Here is a 23,838-nt window from a genome sequence, read left to right as displayed (position 1 = left end):
GACCCCAGCCCCCCACACAGGAACAACAGGACAACTCCCTGTCCTCATCCACATCGACCCTGACCCCAGCCCCCCACACAGGAACAACAGGACAACTCCCTGTCCTCATCCATATCACATAGACCCTGACCCCAGCCCCCCACACAGGAACAACAGGACAACTCCCTGTCCTCATCCACATCACATCGACCCTGACCCCAGCCCCCCACACAGGAACAACAGGACAACTCCCTGTCCTCATCCACATCACATAGACCCTGACCCCAGCCCCCCACACAGGAACAACAAGACAACTCCCTGTCCTCATCCACATCACATAGACCCTGACCCCAGCCCCCCACACAGGAACAACAGGACAACTCCCTGTCCTCATCCACATCACATAGACCCTGACCCCAGCCCCCCACACAGGAACAACAGGACAACTCCCTGTCCTCATCCACATAGACCCTGACCCCAGCCCCCCACACAGGAACAACAGGACAACTCCCTGTCCTCATCCACATAGACCCTGACCCCAGCCCCCCACACAGGAACAACAGGACAACTCCCTGTCCTCATCCACATCACATAGACCCTGACCCCAGCCCCCCACACAGGAACAACAAGACAACTCCCTGTCCTCATCCACATCACATAGACCCTGACCCCAGCCCCCCACACAGGAACAACAGGACAACTCCCTGTCCTCATCCACATCACATAGACCCTGACCCCAGCCCCCCACACAGGAACAACAGGACAACTCCCTGTCCTCATCCATATCACATAGACCCTGACCCCAGCCCCCCACACAGGAACAACAGGACAACTCCCTGTCCTCATCCATATCACATAGACCCTGACCCCAGCCCCCCACACAGGAACAACAAGACAACCCCCTGTCCTCATCCACATAGACCCTGACCCCAGCCCCCCACACAGGAACAACAGGACAACCCCCTGTCCTCATCCACATAGACCCTGACCCCAGCCCCCCACACAGGAACAACAGGACAACCCCCTGTCCTCATCCACATAGACCCTGACCCCAGCCCCCCACACAGGAACAACAGGACAACTCCCTGTCCTCATCCACATCACATAGACCCTGACCCCAGCCCCCCACACAGGAACAACAGGACAACTCCCTGTCCTCATCCACATAGACCCTGACCCCAGCCCCCCACACAGGAACAACAGGACAACTCCCTGTCCTCATCCACATAGACCCTGACCCCAGCCCCTCATACAGGAACAACAGGACAACTCCCTGTCCTCATCCACATAGACCCTGACCCCAGCCCCTCACACAGGAACAACAGGACAACTCCCTGTCCTCATCCACATCACATAGACCCTGACCCCAGCCCCCCACACAGGAACAACAAGACAACTCCCTGTCCTCATCCACATCACATAGACCCTGACCCCAGCCCCCCACACAGGAACAACAGGACAACTCCCTGTCCTCATCCACATCACATAGACCCTGACCCCAGCCCCCCACACAGGAACAACAGGACAACTCCCTGTCCTCATCCATATCACATCGACCCTGACCCCAGCCCCCCACACAGGAACAACAGGACAACTCCCAGTCCTCATCCACATCACATAGACCCTGACCCCAGCCCCCCACACAGGAACAACAGGACAACTCCCTGTCCTCATCCACATCACATAGACCCTGACCCCAGCCCCCCACACAGGAACAACAAGACAACCCCCTGTCCTCATCCACATCGACCCTGACCCCAGCCCCCCACACAGGAACAACAGGACAACTCCCTGTCCTCATCCACATCACATAGACCCTGACCCCAGCCCCCCACACAGGAACAACAGGACAACTCCCTGTCCTCATCCACATAGACCCTGACCCCAGCCCCCCACACAGGAACAACAGGACAACTCCCTGTCCTCATCCACATAGACCCTGACCCCAGCCCCCCACACAGGAACAACAGGACAACTCCCTGTCCTCATCCATATCACATAGACCCTGACCCCAGCCCCCCACACAGGAACAACAGGACAACTCCCTGTCCTCATCCACATCACATAGACCCTGACCCCAGCCCCCCACACAGGCACAACAGGACAACTCCCAGTCCTCATCCACATCACATAGACCCTGACCCCAGCCCCCCACACAGGAACAACAGGACAACTCCCTGTCCAAGGCGAGCCATAGCCAGCTGGATAAAAGTGGATAAAAGCTTTTGTATATAAACAGTTTAAATAAAGCATTACCTCTAATTGCCCTTTAGCCAGAGAAGAAAGCTACTGTAGGTATGCGATGCCATGCAGCCCATTCATGCCAACAGGGCACACTGCTGGGCCCAAACACCATTCACATCTCCACTGACCCCTAATTGCTTTATTTTGGGAGGTGATACCATCAGGTCTTTGATGTCCAAATAAATGTAGAAAATTGAAGTTAATTGCTATATTTGTGCTGGGCGCTGATAGCGACTGTTGTTCCAGAGCGGAGCATAAACACTTCCCGACAATTAAACATCCCTCCGGACATGAGCACTCGGTACGCTTCTTTACAACTCTTTTTTCATCCTCCCTTTCTTTAGTGACAGCGTGCAGTGTTTGAGAGCGAGAGCGAGAGAGACGGCCGCTGGGGAAAAAAAAATTAAAATGAAATACATAACGGGAAATGGAGGGAGAAAAAGGGTAAAGAAATCCTCCGTCGTCGCTGGAATTTTTTCAACACACACACTTTGCCTTAGAGTAGGGTTAGGGTTTCCCTGACAGAGTAGGCACAATAAAATGTAGGGGTCAGTGGTACTGAAACAAAGCAAGGCCGTTCCACTTGGGCTCTGGGACAATAGGAGTGACCCAATCCATTCTGCTCTGCTTTGAGCTTTATTTTACCCCTAAATGCCCAGATGCTGGGCCTTTCTTTGGGAGAAATGACTGTGGACACCTCCTTCACATTTTCCCTTTCTGTGCCATTTTCACTTCATAAAGCTGCAGTCAATGTGTTTTGTGTGTGGTGAGGAGGGCCCGACACATACTGTGGTGGTCTCGGTCGCCGTCTACATTGGCGGCTCAAGTAGTCCCAGGATTAGGCCTTTGTGTGCTGTGAAAAGGTAAGATAAGTCACTTATTTGAGCTCAGTCAAGCTGCTGATTTCCACACCCATTTTGGAAATAAGAGAAAGCTTTGAAATGCTCCCTCTCTCATATAAATCACTAGCATCCACCAAAAAGCAGCTGCCCTGCACTCTGCATGCCCTCACATACAGAATATACAAATCAGCCCTTTTCTCTCTCTCGCTCTGTCACTCACACACACACACACACACACACACACACACACCAACCCATCAACAAACAAATGAGCATTTTCGTAGAAACAGGAAGGAAACCACAATGCATGTTCCACAATAACAAAATAGCAACCGCATTGTCAAAGCCATCATTTGGTATCATCCTCCTCCTGATCAGAGTTGTTGGTGCGGTCTCAGGGCAAAGCCTAGTAGACTAGGGTGTGTGTGTGTGTGTGTGTGTGTGTGTGTGTGTGTGCGCGCTACAGGTTCCCAGGCTCATAGCAGTGGTTGTCCAGCTTGGCTGAGTCAGGAGAGATGCCAGACCACAGTGCCATGGGAGACCAGACCACACACACAGAGACTGGGATCTTTTCACAGGTGGCCAGTGCCTACCCTCCATCATATGACCATGAGTGGTACCGCTAGGTGTCAGAGTCACAACTACCCCCCTTCCTAATGCACAAAAAAGACAGACACACAGAGAGAGAGACACACACGCTCTAAATTAAAGTGTAGTTTACAACCCAAGTTAGTTTGCTGAATATTGTCAGCCTCTCACCTTTGTCTCACTCATGTTTTTCCACCATATGCAGCAAGACAATGGTCCTGTCAGATAACAATGTTTAATAGGAATTTATGATAGATAGATCTATCTACACACACACACACACACACACACACACACACACACACACACACACACACACACACACACACACACACACACACACACACACACACACACACACACACACACCTAGTGTTTCTCTGACTAACCAGGTATGTCTGGTGCCTGGAGCCAGTGCATTCTTCACTTCCTCTGTCACCCGGCTGGTAAAGGCACCAGAGAAAGGCAGTGAAACCCCATCCCACACAGCACTCACGGCTATGTCAGCAGTTCTCATATCCCACAAAACCAGAGAAGAGGCCCACCACACAATGTGCCACAATATACAGTGATCACTGATCCACCCATCAGTGTTTTCAAACAATGGCCATCCTCCTCTGCCCTGTGTGCGTTCAAAGTGTTTCTGGTACACCCAGACTGTTCTCCTCCCTCCTCCAGACCACCGATGTTTTACTGCTGTAATTTATGACTGGTGGCTGCATTGGCCTCTGCTTGTTACTAACTGGTGAGACCAGGGTCAGCCCCACTCAAACTAAAAGGTCACCAGAAAACTAATTGGAATATTTCGTTCAAAATCCCCCCAAAGCATCGCAAAATGTAGGGATAGGTCCAAACAGACTTGGTCTCTTACCCAGATTCTACTGACAAACTACATTTTAACTGATGGCCAATGAATGTAGGCAGGGACCCCACAGTTAGTGCTGTGACTTGGGCAAGATCCTTCACAAGGGATGGGTCCATTCAGAGCCTCCTGTATTGTCCTGCCACCCTCTCCTGCCCCCTAACTCAAAGCACAGGCAACCCAGGATTTAAAGGTCAAGTCCACACAAAGGCCGGCCGTCTACACTGCCTGAGGTGCTTTTAATTGACATTTCTGCCTTTGTCCAAATAACATAAAGGGAAGAGAAAATGACACTTTTTTCAATATACTAAATTGCGGCTAAATGAGACCCGTGAAAAAAATATGGCTTTGGAATGGAACTGAGTTCCCCAAGTTGAGGGAATCCCCTTGTTAGGAAATGTATGGGGGAGTGTTGATGGCTGTGAAGTGCTCACTCCACCATAAAGGGCCCAGCTCTGATGCAAATCCCCACACAGAGGCAGCCTCTCCCCACAGAGGGAGATAAACCACTTAGGCCATTGTTTGTGGAGTTTACCTTTATTACCCCTGACAACCATTTAAACAATGACTGTGGGGAAATGTCCCTCCGAGAATGAGCAACAATGGTCAGGATCAGCAGCTTTTCTGTCCGGCTAATACTTTGATAAAATCTTCCTTCCTGAAAGCATTAAAGAGTGCTCCATAAAAAGGCACCTGCAAACAAGAGCAGAAAGAGCTGGCTAACAAAAGCACTTGTCCAACATTACAAAATAAAATCACGTGTAAAAACATGGTTCAGACACATGTATTACATAATTCCGTGCATCACTTGAAACATTTCACAAGTAAAAAAAAAAATATATATATATATTTTTACATTTTAAATGTTCATGAGTCAGACATGGTTTTTGGACATGTGAGATGTTTCACATAAATTTTTCACATGAGCAAATCACATGAGAAAAATGTCATGGGAAAACCATGAAAAACTCATTTGAAACGTCACACGTGTCCGAAAACCGCCTGTCTGACTCATGAAAAATGACTCAGACATTTCACATGTGTGATTTTGTAACTGCTGGGATTCACACCTGGGTTTCCCACGGGAGATGCTGACGTCTTGACCACTGAACCAAGAGGTCCAACACTAATGTTGAAGTCAAAGGCGGGGCTACCTCATCATGTGACCATGAGCAACCATGACCTACTCATGTCCACTACACTTTCACATGTGCATTTTCATATCGGAAAGTCAACTTGGGCTGTCAAATGATTTATACATTTTTTAAATTGAGTTTATTGCAGGATTTGCTGTGATTAAAACGCAAATTCATAATTTGCTCAAATTGAGCTGAAATGTAAGATTTTTTTTTATATATACAAAAAGCATTGCAAGAATATTGCTGCCTAGATTTTGTACAAAGTAACGGTTCGCAAAATCAGGTAAATTGATAAAACACATGTCAAAGTAAACTTATTTTGACATCACATTTTTGTTTTACCTGAATAGATTATGTATTTTGGATGTTTGTTTTTTTAAAACTCTTACAGTGCTAAATTCTAAAACGGATAAATAAGGAGACAAGCAGCAATAGTTTCTGTTCTTGTCACTGGGCTTCTTCCAACGGTCACTGACCAACGTATGAAGAAGAGAGGTGTGCGCCTGCAACAGTAACTCTCTGAATTGATAGCTCAGACACCAGAACAAATCATTTTAAACACACTATTATTAGGCTAAGTTACCTTAATACAGAATTTGCAATTCCATACTGTATGTGGAAATATAGCTTCTTCAACACGTTAACACCATAATTTCACATGTAAGGAGAAAACAATTTCACCACCTCATGTGAACTTGCAATTCCACATGTGAAAGTTAGATTTTCATATGATTTTTTTTTTCACATGTAAAGCTGCATATGTGATTTTCATATGAACGTTTAAATGTGAAACCATTAATTTTGCATGTGCAACTCACATAAAGTGGTGGTAACAGTTGAACTCTAAATTTAATACATATGAAAATATGGTTTCATGTGAAATATAAGGTCAACATGTGAAAACAGCTATTTCACATGTAAAACAGATGCAAAATAAAAACACATGCCAAATTTTTGCAAGGGAAATTATGCCATCTTTGTCACTCACACAATGAGCCCCTATTTATCTTGCAGTATAAGATCACATTGTGTATGCATAGTACCAGCAAGGTATCTGGCTAGGCGCCAATATTAGATTTGACCAGGTAGTTCAAATCAACAAAAGCCTAGTTCTAACATGGGTTGCCTAGGCTACACATTCTCACAGCAAACCAAAGAACAAATTACAATAATTAAAAGATAGTGTATGTTATTTGCGCATTGTTAAACTTCTGTTGTGTTTCTACAATAAGAGATGGCTAAACATGAAGATATAGTGTATGTGCAACACAAACACAAGCCTCTGTTCTGTCATGACCTAGTCTAGCTTTAACAGTTTATCAGTTGGTGCTACTGGCCTTCCGCAACACTATTCTTTTACTCTGCCCATTATCCACCTTATTATTAAAAATGGGGGAACTATGGTGGACAAAAAGCCTTTGTGCTTATGATCTTTTGTGCTTTCACCAGTTAAGATGGCTTTTGTCTCCTGTGAGATGGGTATCTGCCACAAACATCACTCATGCATTGTGGAGGAGGGATTCATTTTCAGCCCAGCTTTGTTCCTTTCTTTGGCCCTAACCAAGGAGCCATGCCTGCTGCTCTACATTGGATTGTGCGGCGAACATTCCCTCTTTTGTGGTGCTAGGTGCATGAGCTGGCTCATCTTCGCGGGCCTTTCTTTCCTGGGAGATGATTATTGCGCTGCTGTGTGGTGGCGTTGGGTAACTTTACCTGGCTATGCGTCAGGGTGGGCTCTGGCTACCAGGCCTGCAGTGGACTAGCAGCCAGGAGAGGATGCTAGAGGACAGTCTCCTTTTCAACTGACCTGTCTCATTCCTCGTCCACTGTTCCCTTCCAGCACCTCTCCGTCCATCCAGCCACATATTACATGGCTGCTACTCACACTCCCTTTCTTTGCCACTCCAGAGATCCTCCTACCTTCTCCTTCCTACTCTCCCACCGCCTCCACATCTTCCTGTTGTAGCCACTATTTCCTCTGTGGCACCTTTCTTTCTCTCAATCACTCTGCTAGTCTCCTGACACGTTCCCTGGCGACGCGGCCTGTGTTGTGGCACCGCCAGGCGGCCGTGGCCACACCCTCTGCCTATGTGCAGACACTTTTATTAAATCTGTGCGGGCGCTGGGCCGCACTGGCGGGTAATCCTACAGTAATTGTTTCCAGATTAGGGGACCCGGACCACAAAGCAGGACTAGCCAGGCATGAAATGGCCTCCCCGTGCAGTAGTAGAGAGGCAGGCAGTAGGAACCTAGTGAGGTGAGACTCACCTGGATAAAGTCCACAAAGGTCCAGGGCAGCAGAGAGTCCAGGTAACCAATGTCCTTAGAGAACCTGTTGAGGATTCTTCCTGGGTCACAACAGGTGATGGAGCACAGAGGTTACATATTAGACATGTGGACCAAAGAGTATTCTGCACCATGTGTGTACTGTCAAGTAGTAGCCTCTAGTTTCACTATGCTGTGTGATGTTGATTAGCATTAGCTTTCAAAAAAAAAAGAAGAAAAAAGACAAATTGTTGTGATTGAGTTTCATGTCAGTTAAACCTTAGGAAAGCTTGATGTGGCATTGTCTAATACTTACAGTAGTATGAATTCTATTCACAGGGAGGTGTGCAAACACATGACTCATTTTGACTTATGTTGAATCACACCATTAAGTCAGCTTGTCGTACATTGGGAGGAACAAAACGACATTATATTTCTAATCCGCTGACTAATTTGTTCGCAGACTTTGCACACAATGTAAAGACGTTACTCAATGTTTTAGATTCCTTTTGCAACAGTCTGTTGCTGCTTCTATTGAAATTAAATCTGTTACCTAGGTGGCCTCTATATTAATATAATGATGTATACACCTTGAGAGGGCGATATCAGATGGACAAATAGAGACTTATCTAAATTAAACAATGAATCATTATTTGGTCTGGGTTGCATAAAGCCTGCCCTACTCTAAACTGAATACGTTGGGGACCCTTTTGTTTGGGAACAAAGGGGAGACCGAACCGCCGTACCTGCCTTTCTGTCCTGACTGCCAGAGTCAATGACGTTAATTGAGTTGCGTCCAATCTGCTCAGGTGTTCATTATTCTTGAGCAGGAGGGAGCGGGGCTCTGCAGGTGTTCCTGCCGCCCTTTATTATGCGTCCTTTACAAACTTTGCTCCCCAGCCTGATCCCCGAGCACATAAGATTACACTCCAGCTGCATTCACACAAACACGCACACAAGCACACACAGTTTACTGTAAGGCCCAGTCATAGCTAATCCCAAAGCCATGGGCAGAGAGGCTGGCAGGACAGAAAGGAGAGCTTCTCATATCTCTTGGCTTGGAGAAAGGATACTTCAGATTGGACCGTGTGGCCGGATGCTGTTCAGCACCATGTAGGGTCACTTAAATAGGCTGAAGGACACTAACAGACTGCACGTTGATCGTCATCCCTTTCACTTCAAGATAAGAGTCAGAATGACTCACCTTAACAACCCACTCACAATATGTCAGGCCACCACTAGGGCTGTGGCGGTCACAACATTTCATCAGCCGGTGATGGTCAAGCAAATAACTGTCGGTCTCACGGTAACTGACCATTAATTAACATAAACACATGTAGCATCTCCTAGCTTCCACACATAGCCTACAAGCCATTTTAGAAAGTCTAATAAATCCATGTAATACAGCCTCTACATTCACAAATCCATTATTTTAGACAGGTCTAAAGAAGCATGATATGAAGAACCTTTTCAGAAGTATTCTATTTCAGAAGAAAATAATAGCATACTCTGAGATGTCCTTATGTTAGGTCCTGAAGTGGCTATGCCAAACGGCTAATTCATTTAGCAGACAAGATTAGCTTATAATTCCGTGGCATTATTTTATAGTATGAAGATTGAACAAAGCTGAATAAAATCTAAATATTTTCTCCAAACGATTTGAGCGAGTCCGCATGTGGCTATTCTGTGTCGAGCGGTTAACCAAGAAATAGGTACTCCTATACGCTGAATTGTTGTTGGCTATATGTTTATTTTTAAGACATTGTAAGGCTGCATGAGACTAATGATGATTTGAAAAAAGTTGTTTGAAAGTCATGAGCTCTGCTTTGTTTTTTTTGCGCAGGCTGTACACACGCCAATGGTCTCTCATTCACAATTTGACAAGCACATAATGCCTCAAATTTCATGGTGTCATCCCCTTTGTGACCGTAATGCACCCTAAAAGAAAATCCATGCCTTTTGCGGCCCAGAATGCTGTGTTGTGCCCTTCTCCTGGAGTGTGCAGCGCAATCCAAAGCGTCTCTCTCACACGGCTCTCTGTCAGGTGATTGGTTCTCTCACAGGCTACAAGTTAAGACCGACACATCGGGGACGCAACTGTACACGTCCTTATCCAATTCTGAGGTGAATATTGAAGAAATTGGAAGAACTGTTCACATTTACTTTGTCAGCCAACAAGATGAGTAGGCCTAACGAACAGCTAAAGCACGAGCCTATGTCAATCTACTATCCCCCATAGTACAAAAGTCAACCTATTCTATGCAAGAAAGAAATATTCCAAACATAGTCTGGGACAGTTGTGGTATGCGATAGATCCCAAAGTAATACAACCACTAGCATCAAAACAGTTTTTATGCAATGTGGCTGACGCAACAGATCAGAACGTTTGTCTTAAAATGTTGATTAGGGTATTTCTTCACATTATAAGCGCGGCAATGCACACATGGTAGTACGGTATAACCGCAAATGTTTCATTAGCGGAAAACACCATTATCAAAAGTGAACGCAAATGCAATTATGCCTGTAATGCTTTTATTATAAAGGTGCATTTTTATGGTGAAAATTATCTTCCCCAAACTTGAAATTCACCCGCTGCTTATATATATATATATATATATATATATATATATATATATATATATATATATATATATATATATATATATATACATACATACACACACACACGTTAGCCTCTACACCCCTTGTAAAGCGGATTAATGTGCTTAATTTTAAAGAAGTTATTTGGCCACATTAGTTGAGATATAAACCTTATTAAAACATATAGGCCTATGGGCTAGGCTACATGAGGTGTGCGACTATGATTCGAACAAGTCGCAATAAAAAAGGCATTGTTTCTTATGCTGGGCACCATTCACAAGTGATAGGCTAATATTGTCAACCATCAGACTATTCTTGATTTAATCTTCACATATGCTAAATAATATATGTGTGACATTTGTTTCAATTTAGAATGGACCATTATCATGCACCTGTATCGAAACGGGGGCAGCTGGAAAAAAAATACATGTTATCTATGCACTTAAATAGCGAATGGGGGACGCTTTTCCCCCTGGTATATTTTCATGCCAGCCAGGTAGGCTATACTCCAGTTTGCAAGTTTGGTAGGCCACTAATGACCAGCAGCAGCATCAGAGCTTGGAGATGTCTAATTACCGTGACTAAACGGTCATGTGGAATTTGACTGCCATCATGACTTGTGACCGCCGGTGTGGCGGTAATACAGTCACCGCAACAGCCCGTGTAGTAGTATCTGGTTCATAAATGGAGTACGCTAGGCAGGCCTCTAGTATTCAGGGCCTCAGCTCCCTGTAGTGAGCTTCATTCTCTAAAAACACACTGCCATCTCAGTTAGAGCAGCCAGGAGGGAACTAGCTGACTATAGGAAGGCAGGGAGAATGGAGGGGAGGTTTGGCGGGATGTGGAGGTGACCTAAAAGTTGTCTCGGCGGCTCCCAGAGGGTCCCATGGTGGTGGGCCTGTAATCACTACTCTCCACGGACGTAAGCAGCTTACAGCTTTATCCAAAACCACCGCTGCCGCTCCCCGCTCCCGCCTAAAAACATGCATGCAGACGAGGCCAGGGCTTTTCATAACAGCCATTGCATAAACTCAGCCGGAGCATTATTCCCCCTTACAACCCAGCAATGCTTCCAAATCAGCGCTGATTCAAAGTCAAGTGGCGTAAGCATGTTGTACACTTGGAGGCAGACTAATCTTATTCACAGTGTGAGTGGCCCTTTAGCATGCAGACTTCCTGAGGGGAGGGCTCAAGCCAAGGGGGAAGTAACGCGCCTGACTGTTATTTTCCTAGTCTCTCCGCTTTCTTCTGGAAACAGGAGGGGGGTGAATTATTTGTCAAACTGTGTTTGTGGAAGAGCCTATAATACATGTATAATGTTACTGTCTAAGCCATAGATGACCTAAATCCATGTGAATCCAGCAAACAAAGCGTACAGAAAAAGGATACATTACCCCGAGTTACATCATACCATGGTTCCAGGGGGTACACGCCAGAGAGCATCACAGAGCAAATCAGCTGTTTTACTAGCAGCTCGCCTTTTCAACTGTGATACAGTTGACATCCCTCCACAAACTATCGGTAAGATCCATTTCAGGGATACAGTTACACAAAGACATTCAGTGCATGGAAATGCCTATGAGGTAAGACAGGTCCGGAACAATAGCGTCAATCACGACTGGTTGCTGTCAACAATATCACCTATTGTGTGGTGGAGGGGGATAGACATTTCAGGATATCAGCAGCATTAATATCAAACCATTTCTCATGGCGTTAGTCTCCAGGGGTGATTTGCACCCCTTTTTGGGGGGGGGGCTGGCGAAATGTCAGGCCTTTCCAACCGAGGTAGCGGCCCCTTGGGTGGAGACATTAGGCAGGCAGGGCTCTCCGATCAGAGTTGAAGCAGTGGAACAGTGGGGTCTGGAGCTGGAGCAGGGCGTGTGGCAAATCGCTGTTCCCTGTAAACATCTAGATAAGGGGGCCACTATGAGCCACTCCATGTGTGGGCCCCGCTGCTGTTGGGCCGGCCTTTCACTGAGGCGGAAGCGATAATGCAGGGGAATTGGGGAGCGGGCTGACTGCTGCTGGGGCTGGAGGCTGCTGAGGTGGTGGGCTACAACTCACCTGAACTCTTGCGAAGGCCCAGAGGCCGGGGCCGCCTCCCCACCCCACCGCCGGCACCTTGCTGCCAATACTAATACATTCTAAATCCATTCTCTCCGCTCACACCGCCAGGGTCCTGCAATCTCCTCCACTTCCCTTTCATGCAATTAAATAGTGGAAGTGGTGAGCGAAGGGGAGCTATATCAGCCACACTGCACACACACACACGGCTCCATCTCCACATTCAATTTGCACACTCCGATATCATCGTCCTCTCTGCAGCACTTTCACCACTTCTCTCATACACCGATACTGGAGCCACAAATATAGACATTAAAAACATTGCCTCCGTAGACACAATTAGATTGTCCCGTCGTTACATAGACATTGTATTGACGTTTCCCTGTGTCAACAGACACTGACACCTGGCGCTGAGGTGAACTATCTTGGCTGATAAGTGAGGGGTTAAAAGGGGAGTGTGTGTGTATTTACATGAGTTTGTGCGTGGTGCCTGAATGCATGTACGTGTGAGTGATGACCGTTGGTACCTCACTATGGAACTGTGCTGATCGGGTGAGGGGGGGGGGGGGGGGGGGGGTTAGCCCACTCAACGACACTAAATTAAAGAGATCAACATCAGCTCAACACATCCACTGCTCTATGATGCTGCTTTCAATGGAACAGATCGGTTGAGCAGTGATTTTTTTTTAAAAATCACAAAACACGTTCATAAGTATCATATTGAAAAACAAATCTAGAGTGTTATATCTGGACGTTGGGTGAAAGTTCACATGTCGTTTTATGCATCATAACCGACTAAATCTATCGCGACATCATAAGATTGTCAAACAATCCAGTAACTTTGTATAATACAAAAAAAAGCCTACCAAGTCATTTAGCCAAACAGTATTGCGGAGCTACAATAGCTATCCATCAATCATAATCCGCCATTGATTAGTTCAATTGTTATACAAACCACATCTATCGCAAGACAGACTTCTGTGCAGTGGTAATGGTTAACTCCCAGTAAGACTGTATGTCAGCCAACAACTTATCAAACACAGGGCCTGTTCAGCAGCAGCACACATCACTTACAAGTGTAAACAGTTGTCAAATCCTTAACAACGCGTGCATCACTCACACTTTGTTGGCAACACAAGGGAAAGTCACACAGATCAAGTCTGGGAGAAAAAACAACAGCGAGAGAGACAGTAATACCAGCGTTGACAATACCCCTGATGACAATAGCTCTGTCTATCGTCTGTTCTATTAATTCAAGGGGAGTACCTGCTTCACAATTACAGCACGAGAAAAGTACAGCATGATTCAGAAGACTTCATAACAGAAAGACAAACCTTAGAAATTACATTCAGAAAGGCAGAGATATGTTGTTGTGGTTTGATAGGTTGTCAATAAAAAAATTTAGGGGGGGGGGGGGGCACAAGACCACAGGAGAACCTATATACCTATATTCGAATAGAAAAAGGTTGTTTCTGATCTGAATCCAGTCAGACATACTGGAGTGTTTTCCAGTCTAGGGCTGAAGCTGGAAGGATTGGACCAGTCCATCAATGGTTACTGATAGCAACACAACAGCAATCAGATAGCAGCATCTGTTAAGCCTCTCCTTCACTGCGCTATTAAACAGATGATTACATTATTCAAACTGTTTGTGCTCCTCCTATGTGTAGATTACCAGGGAGGTACACGCCCAGATAAGCTGTCAGGTAGACGAGTACACAACAGAACGGCAGCAGCAAAAACAAAACCCAAAGATTAAGACCCACACGGTTTGCTCTAAAGAAACCTGCATCACTACACACACTTCTAATGCAGAAACCACAACGCTACCAAAAAGCACCCTCAAATCATACTTGTAGTTTTGCTACCATCTTATTATGACTCATTCTACTGATAAGTTTCCTTCATGCTGAAAATGCCCAACCGTGCTGATTGTGCTGTACATGCATGTCACTATGGAGAGATTAGCCTGAGTAATTATGTGCCGACAGGTGAACAATGGCATAGAAAAAGAGTAGTTATCAAAGTGGCCCATGACATTTGACCTGGGTTATGAATGAAAAAAGGCAATGAGAAAATATATATTTACCACAGAAACATCAACAACTTTCAGATGAATTGTCAAATTTAAAAATGGGGAAGAATCAATTTGAACAATTTTAGGTAGACTTGTTGAAACGGTCATTTTACTGGAGCCGTATTGTGAAGCAGCCTTGTACATTAAGATAAGGAGGAAGTGTCCTTTAGAGCGGGTCATCTTATTTGTAGTGTTGACTCAGTTTTAAAATCATGTCCATCTGCCCACTCCACTCTGTCCAAACAGCTACAGCCTACAAAGCTAATTAAATAAACAAAGATTTCTGATACAGTTCAATTGGCCTTGTATTTGCTCAGCTCTGTCGTTCAAATACCACACTCTGTCCAAGACCTAGAGCAAACAGTATTCATTCAATATCATTGTTTGCTTTTTGGTTCGTGCTCACGGTTAATAGATAACCCTCTTCTCAATCATTTCAAAATAAGTCACACCTAAGCACAGACTTATTTCACATGCATTTTGACTCACAATTGAACTCTTGGGTGATTGGTTTTATGATTACAGTTTATATGAAGCAGTTCTTTGAAACAAAAATCAACTCTGGGATGTCCCAAATAGACAGCCTTGTCCTTAACCCCTAAACAGTACCCATATAACTAACAAGTGGCAAGCAGCTCTTTAAAGTCAAGATAACCCTGTGATAGTCATCCAGGAATTGTAACCATATCTAGCAGGTATATATCACTACGTGAACGATTTCTTTAGATTGATTAATAACACACTATTACTAAGAATAGTGCATGTATTTGATTTCTGAATCAAATCAAACATTTGGAATTTTAAACATATATAAATAACTTGTCTAAAAGCTGTTTTTGTGTTTACCTCAGTGGAGAGCAGCTGTAAAGTGGGGACAGACATAGGTGAGCATCTAGCCTACTGTATATGTAAGCCAATGCAGAAACTGATATGTCCCAGGAGTAGTCTGCACTCTAGTGGGCAGAATGGTTATTTAAGAGGACTCAAATGTAAGCAAACCTACTGTACTTTTAAAACTAAATAGGTAAGGATGGCATCTCGCCTTGAAACATTAACTGGCCCGTTGTGGTTTAAACAGATGTGGTTATACTGTGTGTCCTTGAAGAAATGTACACATTGAGATGGCTGGGCCCCTTACCAATGGGATTGACGTCAAAGAAGCGGACAGGGGTGCGGAGGATGGCGGTGAACATGCGGTTGTGGAGGGTCTGGGCTGAGTTCACCAGGACGTTGAAGAACACAAGACTACGCAGGAAGCCAAATATGATGGTGGCCCCTGTTAAACCTATACACAAACAGAACAGGGTACAAAAAGATACAAATACATATGGAGAGTACATTAGTACTATGGAGAGTACATTAGTACTTTTCCCCTCTCCAAGTAGGTCAACTGTTCACTTCACTGCACCATTGTTGGGACTGAAAACTCCAAATGGGGCTAGATTCCACTACAATCTCTCCCTCAGTGATTCACTTTTTATTCTTGAAGGCTGAGCTGCCAATAGTGATTGCGAACACAGGCTGAAGGGAAAACTGAAGAGGTGAGGAGTCACGGGAAGACAATCACATCAGACCTAAGAGCAATCCAACTCTTGAAGACAAGAAAAACACTCCTATCTTCCCTAGCAGCTGAGGCCCGTACACACAGAGTACAGACACTGGGCCTTGAAGGCCTTGGGCTCCAGCCAAAGCCCGGGGATGTGCTCAGTGAATGGCTGGGTTGTGCAGAGCCTCAGTGGCAGACAAAGGGAGCTGAGCTCACTGTGCCTCACCTGCGTAAACACCCAAGTAAAGGTCAAGGTCCAGCTGCTGAGTGGCACTGCTGCCATTGTGGATGGGCTCCGTCACATTGAGATGCTCCTGTTCAGAGGCCCTGCCCGGCACAGAGGAATCAAAGCCACAAAGTCATCAATAGAAGAAAGCAGAAATCTGGAGGCAGGGTACAAAGCAATATGTTCCTAACCTGGGATAAAAGGTCAGCCTGAACGGCAACACATCAAAGTCAACAAAAACGCCATCTATCGGGATCATAAAAACAATGGTATTTCATAAGGCCAATCAACCATGAGCGCTCAAATGGTTCTGACCAATTATTTCATTCATTTGTAAGCAAACAGGTTCTGATGTTAACTCAATATCATTTTGGGGACAAATTCAGCAACTGAACTTAGGTATTAACGGAATCAAAACATTTAATTTCTCACCAGTAAGCAAGCCACCAATCCTGTAGAATATATGTGATCTTGAAAATATATATGAAAAAGCACATTAGTTCTACCGTCCACATTATTCCTTACAATCACATTGATCTCCGACAGTATGTTAGAAAATGTTCAATAGCCAACTTGTGATTTTTGTTTTATTGCTACATTAAAATACCTTCACTGTGTTGTAGTGTAAAAGCCACTCACATGTGCCAGCAGGTTAAGGAAAACTAGGGCCAGGAGAACCAAGTTGTTAGCACCTGCTCTGAAGTACTTCAGATAAAGATGGAGACCGATGGTTCCCTCTGAACGACTCTCCTCCAACACGTGTTGCACTGGCTAAAAACACACACAAATAGTCATGCAAATGATCGTTACTCTGTACATGTAGACTAGGAATAATCAGAAAGACTCAGCCGCGTGACAATTTGTTTCTTGAGCAGATGATCAGGGGACCAGAACATAATTGGAAATAACTTGTAGACCGCAAATTGACCGCAAGAAGATTAACAAGTTATAATATTTGACTAAAACAATTTCAAACCTTGATTAGCTTACAAATGTATCACATAGATCTCTATTATGCGTGGGAATACTTTGGAACGGATATCCCAAACTAAAATCACTTGGAGCTGATTTGCTGGTGTTTTTACAGCCTGTTATGTCCAACAAACATTGTACTTTTTTTATTTTTGCCTCCCAATTTTTTATTTTTTTTGCCTCTTTTTTATTTTGGCCTCCCAAAAAAACTTGGGAGGCCAAATAAAACTACCCGTGGGAGAAATCTGCCCGCCAGTTGGGGAACCCTGATGTAGGCCCACTGTGATGGTAGATCAAGTGAAACCATCTACTGCTCTCTAGTGGGAGAAAAGAGGAAGCAGCAGACAAATGTTTTAACTACAGCAGATTAGATGAGCTTTAGTCACAGGGTATCAGATGTAGTCGCAGGGTACAGTGAAATTCTTATGCTCCGAGCTCCAACAGTGCAGGTAAAAGAAAATAAGTGAATGAGGCGTAGGAAGTCCAGGGGGAAGGAGGGGGTTAGGGAAGCAGGTAGCTGTCTCATGGCTATTCAGCAGCCTGATGGTCTGGGGGTAGAAGCTATTGGCCAGTCTGACAGTTTTTGCCATGATACTCCTATAATGCCTGCGTCTGAATGATGGAAGCGGAGAGAACAGGCCGTAGCTCGGGTGGCTGAGGTCCTTGATGATCTTCTTTGCCTTCCTGTGAAAGGTGCGTTCGGCTGAGCATACCACCCTCTGTAGAGCCTAGCGGTCAGAGGCAGTGGAGTTGCCGTACCAGGCCGTGATGCAGCCCGACAGTATGTTCTCGATGGTGCTCCTGTAGAACACTGTGGGCCCTCTGGGACAGGCCGAATTTCAGCCTCCTGAGGCTGAAGAGTCACTGCCGTGCCTTCTTCACCACGGAGTCTGTGGTTTTACCATTTCGGCTCACCAGAGAGGGGTATGGAGAGGAACTAGAAGGTTTTTGACAGTCTCCACTGTGGCTCCATTGATGAGGATGGGGGCGTGTCCAACCTGTTTCCTCCTGATGGCCACAATCAGCTCCTTTGTTTTGCTGATGTTGAGGGAGAGGTTGTTTACCTGGCACCATGTCGTCAGAGTGCCTACCTCCTCTGTAGCCTTCTAGTTGTTGTTGGTGATCATGCCTACCACCGTTGTGTCGTCAGCGAACTTGGAGTTGGAACTGTGAGGCCACGCAGTCTTGGGTATACAGGGAGTACAGGAGGGGACTGAGGACGCACCCTTGTGGGGCCCCCGTGTTGAGGATCAGTGTGGAGGAGGTAATGTTGCCAAACTTCACTGCCTGGGGGCAGCCCATCAGGAAGTCCAGGACCCAGTTGCATAGGAAGGAGTTCAGTCCCAGGGTTGTGAGCTTTGTGAGGAGCTTAGAGGGCACTATTGTATTGAAGGCCGAGGTGTAGTCGATGAAAAGCGTCCTCACACATCCATTCCTTTTGTCCGGGTGGGTAAAGGCAGTGTGCAGTGCAATGGCTATTGCACTGTCTGTGGATCTGTCAGGGAGAGGGTCGAGTGTGTCTGGGAGGGAGGAGGTGATGTGGTCTTTGACTAGCCTCTCAAAGCACTTCATGATGACGGAAATGATTGCTACGGGTCAGTAGTAATTCAGTTCAGTTACTTTCTTTCTTGGGCATGGGGATGATAGTGGACATCTTGAAGAAGATGGGGATAATAGCCTGAACTACAGAGAGAAATTTTCAGAAAACACAACAGCTAGCTGGTCTGCACATACTCTGAGGCCACAGCTAGGAATACCATTTAGGCTGGCAGCCTTGCGAGGGTTAACACTTCTATACATCCTCTGTGGAGACCGTGAGGACGTAGCCCTCGTTGTCCTCAGGGGCTCTCCTCGGCAGTTCAGAGCCGTTATGCTTGACGCGGGAGGCGTTTAGTTGATCCGGTAGGGCTGCGTTCATGATCGTTAGAAGCTCCTGCCACATACGCCTCATGTCCGACCCACTGAATTGCTCCTCCACTTTGTCCCTATACTTGTGTCTCTCCATCTTGATCGATCTGCATAGGCCATGTTTGTACTGTTGAACCATGCAATGGTCCCCGGTCTCCTTGCTGTGTTCATAAGCAGCATTGATATCCTTTTTCCCAACACGGTTGCCATCAAGCCACGGTTTTTGAAAGGAACTATCATATCTATGCATTTTTTCTTATGAATCCGGTGACTGTGTATTCATTGATTTAGTCCCCAGAGGCACCCCGGAACATATTCCAGTCCATGTGATCAAAACAGTCATAGAGCATGGATTCTGACTGGTCAGATCAGCATTTAAAACAAATCAAATTTATTTGTCACATACACATGGTTAGCAGATGTTAATGCAAGTGTAGCGAAATGCTTGTTCTTCTAGTTCCGACCATGCACTAATATCTAACAAGTAATATAACCTAACAATTCCACAACAACTACCTTATACACAAAAGTGTATAAATACGAATATGTACATAAAAATATATAAATGAGTGATGGCCGAACGGCATAGGCAAGATGCAGTAGATGGTATAGAATACAGTATATACACATATGAGATGAGTAATGTAGGGTATGTAAACATATAAAGCGGCATTGTTTAAAGTGGCTAGTGATACATTACATCAAGATGGCAAGATGCAGTAGATGGTATAGCGTACAGTATATACATATGAGATGAGTAATGTAGGGTATGTAAACATTATATATAAAGTGGCTAGTGATAAGTTGATTACATACATTTTTCCATTATTAAAGTGGCCGGAGTTGAGTCAGTATGTTGGCAGCAGCCACTCAATGTTAGTGATGGCTGTTCAACAGTCTGATAGCCTTGAGATAGAAGCTGTTTTTCAGTCTCTCGGTCCCCGCTTTGATGCACCTGTACTGACCTCGCCTTCTGGATGATAGCGGGGTGAACAGGCAGTGGCTCGGGTGGTTGTTGTCCTTGATGATCTTTTTGGCCTCCCTCTGACATTGGGTGGTGTAGGTGTCCTGGAGGGAAGGTAGTTTCTGGAGAGCCTTCCAGTTATGGGCGGAGCAGCTGCCGTACCAGGCAGTGATACAGCCCGACAGGATGCTCTCGGTTGTGCATCTGTAAAAGTTTGTGAGTGTTTTTGGTGACAAGCCAAATTTCTTCAGCCTCCTGAGGCTGCAAACTTGATGATTTGAGTTGGAGGCGTGCATGGCCACGCAGTCGTGGGTGAACAGGGAGTACAGGAGAGGGCTGAGAACGCACCCTTGTGGGGCCCCAGTGTTGAGGATCAGCGGGGTGGAGATCTTACCTACCCTCACCACCTGGGGGCGGACCGTCAGGAAGTCCAGGACCCAGTTGCACAGGGCGGGGTCGAGACCCAGGGTCTCAAGCTTAATGACGAGTTTGGAGGATACTATGGTGTTAAATGCTGAGCTGCAATCGATGAACAGAATTCTTACATAGGTATTCCTCTTGTCCAGATGGGTTAGGGCAGTGTGCAATGTGATGGCGATTGCGTCGTCTGTGGATCTATTGGGGCGGTACGCAAATTGGAGTGGGTCTAGGGTGTCAGGTAGGGTGGAGGTGATATGGTCCTTGACTAGTCTCTCAAAACACTTCATGATGACGGGGCGGTAGTCATTTCGCTCAGTTACCTTAGCTTTCTTGGGATCAGGAACAATGGTGGCCCTCTTGAAGCATGTGGGGACAGCAGACTGGGATAAGGATTGATTGAATATGTCTGTAAACACACCAGCCAGCTGGTCTGCGCATGCTCCGAGGACACCGCCGGGGATGCCATCTGGGCCTGCAGCCTTGCGAGGGTTAACACGTTTAAATGTTTTACTCACGTTGGCTACAGTGAAGGAGAGCCCGCAGGTTTTGGTAGCGGGCCGTGTCAGTGACACTGTATTGTTCTCAAAGCGAGCAAAAAAGTTGTTTAGTCTGTCTGGGAGCAAGGTATCGCGATCCACGACGGGGCTGGTTTTTCTTTTGTAGTCCGTGATTGACTGTAGACCCTGCCACATACCTCTCGTGTCTGAGCCGTTGAATTGCGACTCCACTTTGTCTCTGTACTGACGCTTAGCTTGTTTGATTGCCTTGCGGAGGGAATAGCTACACTGTTTGTATTCGGTCATGTTTCCGGTCACCTTGACCTGATTAAAAGCAGTGGTTCGCGCTTTCAGTTTTGCGCGAATGCTGCCATCAATCCACGGTTTCTGGTTGGGAAATGTTTTAATAGGCGCTGTGGGTACAACATCACTGATGCACTTGTTAATAAACTCGCAAACCGATTCAGCGTATTCATCAATGTATTGTTCGCCGCAATGCGGAACATATCCCAGTTCCCCTGAAACCATAGCAATCTTGAAGCGTGGAATCCGATTGGTCGGACCAGCGTTGAACAGACCTGAGCGCGGGAGCTTCCTGTTTTAGTTTCTGTCTATAGGCAGGGAGCAACAAAATAGAGTCGTGGTCAGCTTTTCCGAAGGGAGGGCGGGGGAGGGCCTTATATGCGTCGCGGAAGTTAGAATAACAGTGGTCTAGGGTTTTGCCAGCCATGGTAGCACAGTCGATATGCTGATAGAATTTGGGGAGCCTCGTTTTCAGATTAGCCTTGTTAAAATCCCCGGCTACAATAAATGCAGCCTCAGGATATGTGGTTTCCAGTTTACATAGAGTCCAATGAAGTTCTTTCAGGGCCATCGATGTGTCTGCTTGGGGGGGTATATACACGACTGTGATTATGATCGAAGAGAATTCTCTTGGTAGATAATGCGGTCGGCATTTGATTGTGAGGAATTCTAAGTCAGGTGAACAAAAGGACTTGAGTTCCTGTATGTTGTTATGATCACACCACGTCTCTTTAATCATAAGGCATACACCCCCGCCCTTCTTCTAACCAGAAAGATGCTTGTTTCTGTCGGCGCGATGCGTGAAAAAACCAGGTGGCTGTACCGACTCAGATAGCGTGTCTCGAGTGAGCCATGTTTCCGTGAAACAAAGAACGTTACAGTCTCGGATGTCTCTCTGGAATGCTACCCTTTCTCGGATTTCGTCTACCTTGTTGTCAAGAGACTGGACATTGGCGAGTAGTATGCTCGGGAGCGGTGCGACATGTGCCCGTCTACGAAGCCTGACCAGAAGACCGCTCCGTCTGCCCCTTCTACGGCGCCGTTGTTTTGGGTCGCCGGCTGGGATCCAATCCATTGTCCTGGGTGGTAGGCCAAACAGAGGATCCGCTTCGGGAAAGTCGTATTCCTGGTCGTAATGTTGGTGAGTTGACGTTGCTCATATATCCAATAGTTCCTCCTTTATTACTGTATGTAATAAAACCTAAGATTACCTGGGGTACCAATGTAAGAAATAACACGTAAAAAAACTAAATACTGCATAGTTTCCTTGGAATGCGAAGCGAGGCGGCCATCTCTGTCGGCGCCGGAAGTCATTTATAAACAGACACGACCACCAGAACTTCCCTCAAGTCTTTGTTTGTAGGCGGGATTGTGTATACAAAACCGTGGAGAAGCTTGCAAGTTCCTGTATGTTTTCCCATCACACCACTTGTTATTGGTAATAAAGCAGACGCCACCACCTTTGTTCTTGCCAGAGAGTCAGCTTCCTAATTCGCTCAATGAACTGTAAACCCCGCTGGTTGTATATAATCCATTTGGATGTAGGAGGAAGGCCAAATCGGATGTCCTCGCTCTCAATTCGAAAAATGTTCGTTCGTGACTGAACATTTTTCGAGTAGCATGCTTGGTAATGGAGGCGTCACAATCTCACTAAGATGGCTCCACGTCTGCCTCTCCATCAGGTTCTTCGTTTCCTTCTCTCCGATAGGACTCCCAGGTGCCTCACCGAAGAGGCACCTTCGGTGAAGACGGCGGAGCAATGGTCAAAAGTATGGCCTTTGGTCAAAAGTAGTGCACTAAATAGGGAATAGGCTGCCATTTGGGATGCTCCCTCAGATATGATCCCCTGTCATTCTTCTGACAAACAAGACAGAATAGGAAGGTGTGTGCTCTCCCAGGGGATCAGACAGAAATGTGTGGGGGGGGGGTGTTACTACACTGTTACCCACCTCTGGTTGGTCCACTCCCTCCATCACAGAATGCATGGAGGAGGAGAGGGAGGGCATAGAGCTCTGGGATAGGGTGTGTGGGGAGCCGGTGAGTGTGCCTGGGGCAGGCTCTGTGCCCCCCTTCCCCTCCTCCTCATCCTCCTCATCCTTTTTCAGCAGCGAGGTGAAGTCTAATCCAGAGCCCTGGAGTTCCGTGAACGTACCCCGCGCCACCATGTGACCCTAGAAAGAAAGTTCTTAGGTCAGCCCTCTGAGGTGTGTTTACCAAGTTGTGCTATTCATGGTTTGCACCTCCGCCACGTCGCTGCCATTGTTATGAATGTTCTACAGACACCGCAGCCATATTGGTGCCCAAAAGTCCAGAGATGCCCAGCCATTCTGAACAGGGGCTT

General features: G+C 46.1%; 1 protein-coding gene across 1 annotated transcript in view; it reads right to left on the bottom strand.

The window, feature by feature from the left end:
* Nucleotides 1-23,838, bottom strand: part of LOC120057791 (multidrug resistance-associated protein 4-like) — a 50,221-nt gene that overhangs the window by 19,263 nt on the left and 7,120 nt on the right. The window contains exons 15-20 of the mRNA XM_039006256.1: nucleotides 23,447-23,668; nucleotides 17,073-17,204; nucleotides 16,866-16,903; nucleotides 16,434-16,534; nucleotides 15,800-15,946; nucleotides 7,923-8,002 (exon numbers count right to left, since the gene is read on the bottom strand). Of these exons, the coding sequence (XP_038862184.1) occupies nucleotides 7,923-8,002; nucleotides 15,800-15,946; nucleotides 16,434-16,534; nucleotides 16,866-16,903; nucleotides 17,073-17,204; nucleotides 23,447-23,668 (720 nt within the window). The remainder of the gene's footprint in view (nucleotides 1-7,922; nucleotides 8,003-15,799; nucleotides 15,947-16,433; nucleotides 16,535-16,865; nucleotides 16,904-17,072; nucleotides 17,205-23,446; nucleotides 23,669-23,838) is intronic.

Source organism: Salvelinus namaycush, chromosome 13 (assembly GCF_016432855.1).
Source record: "Salvelinus namaycush isolate Seneca chromosome 13, SaNama_1.0, whole genome shotgun sequence".
In the NCBI taxonomy this organism is placed as follows: Eukaryota; Metazoa; Chordata; class Actinopteri; order Salmoniformes; family Salmonidae; genus Salvelinus; species Salvelinus namaycush.
Note: the sequence above shows the minus strand (reverse complement) of the source record. Positions and strands in the feature narration are given on the sequence as shown.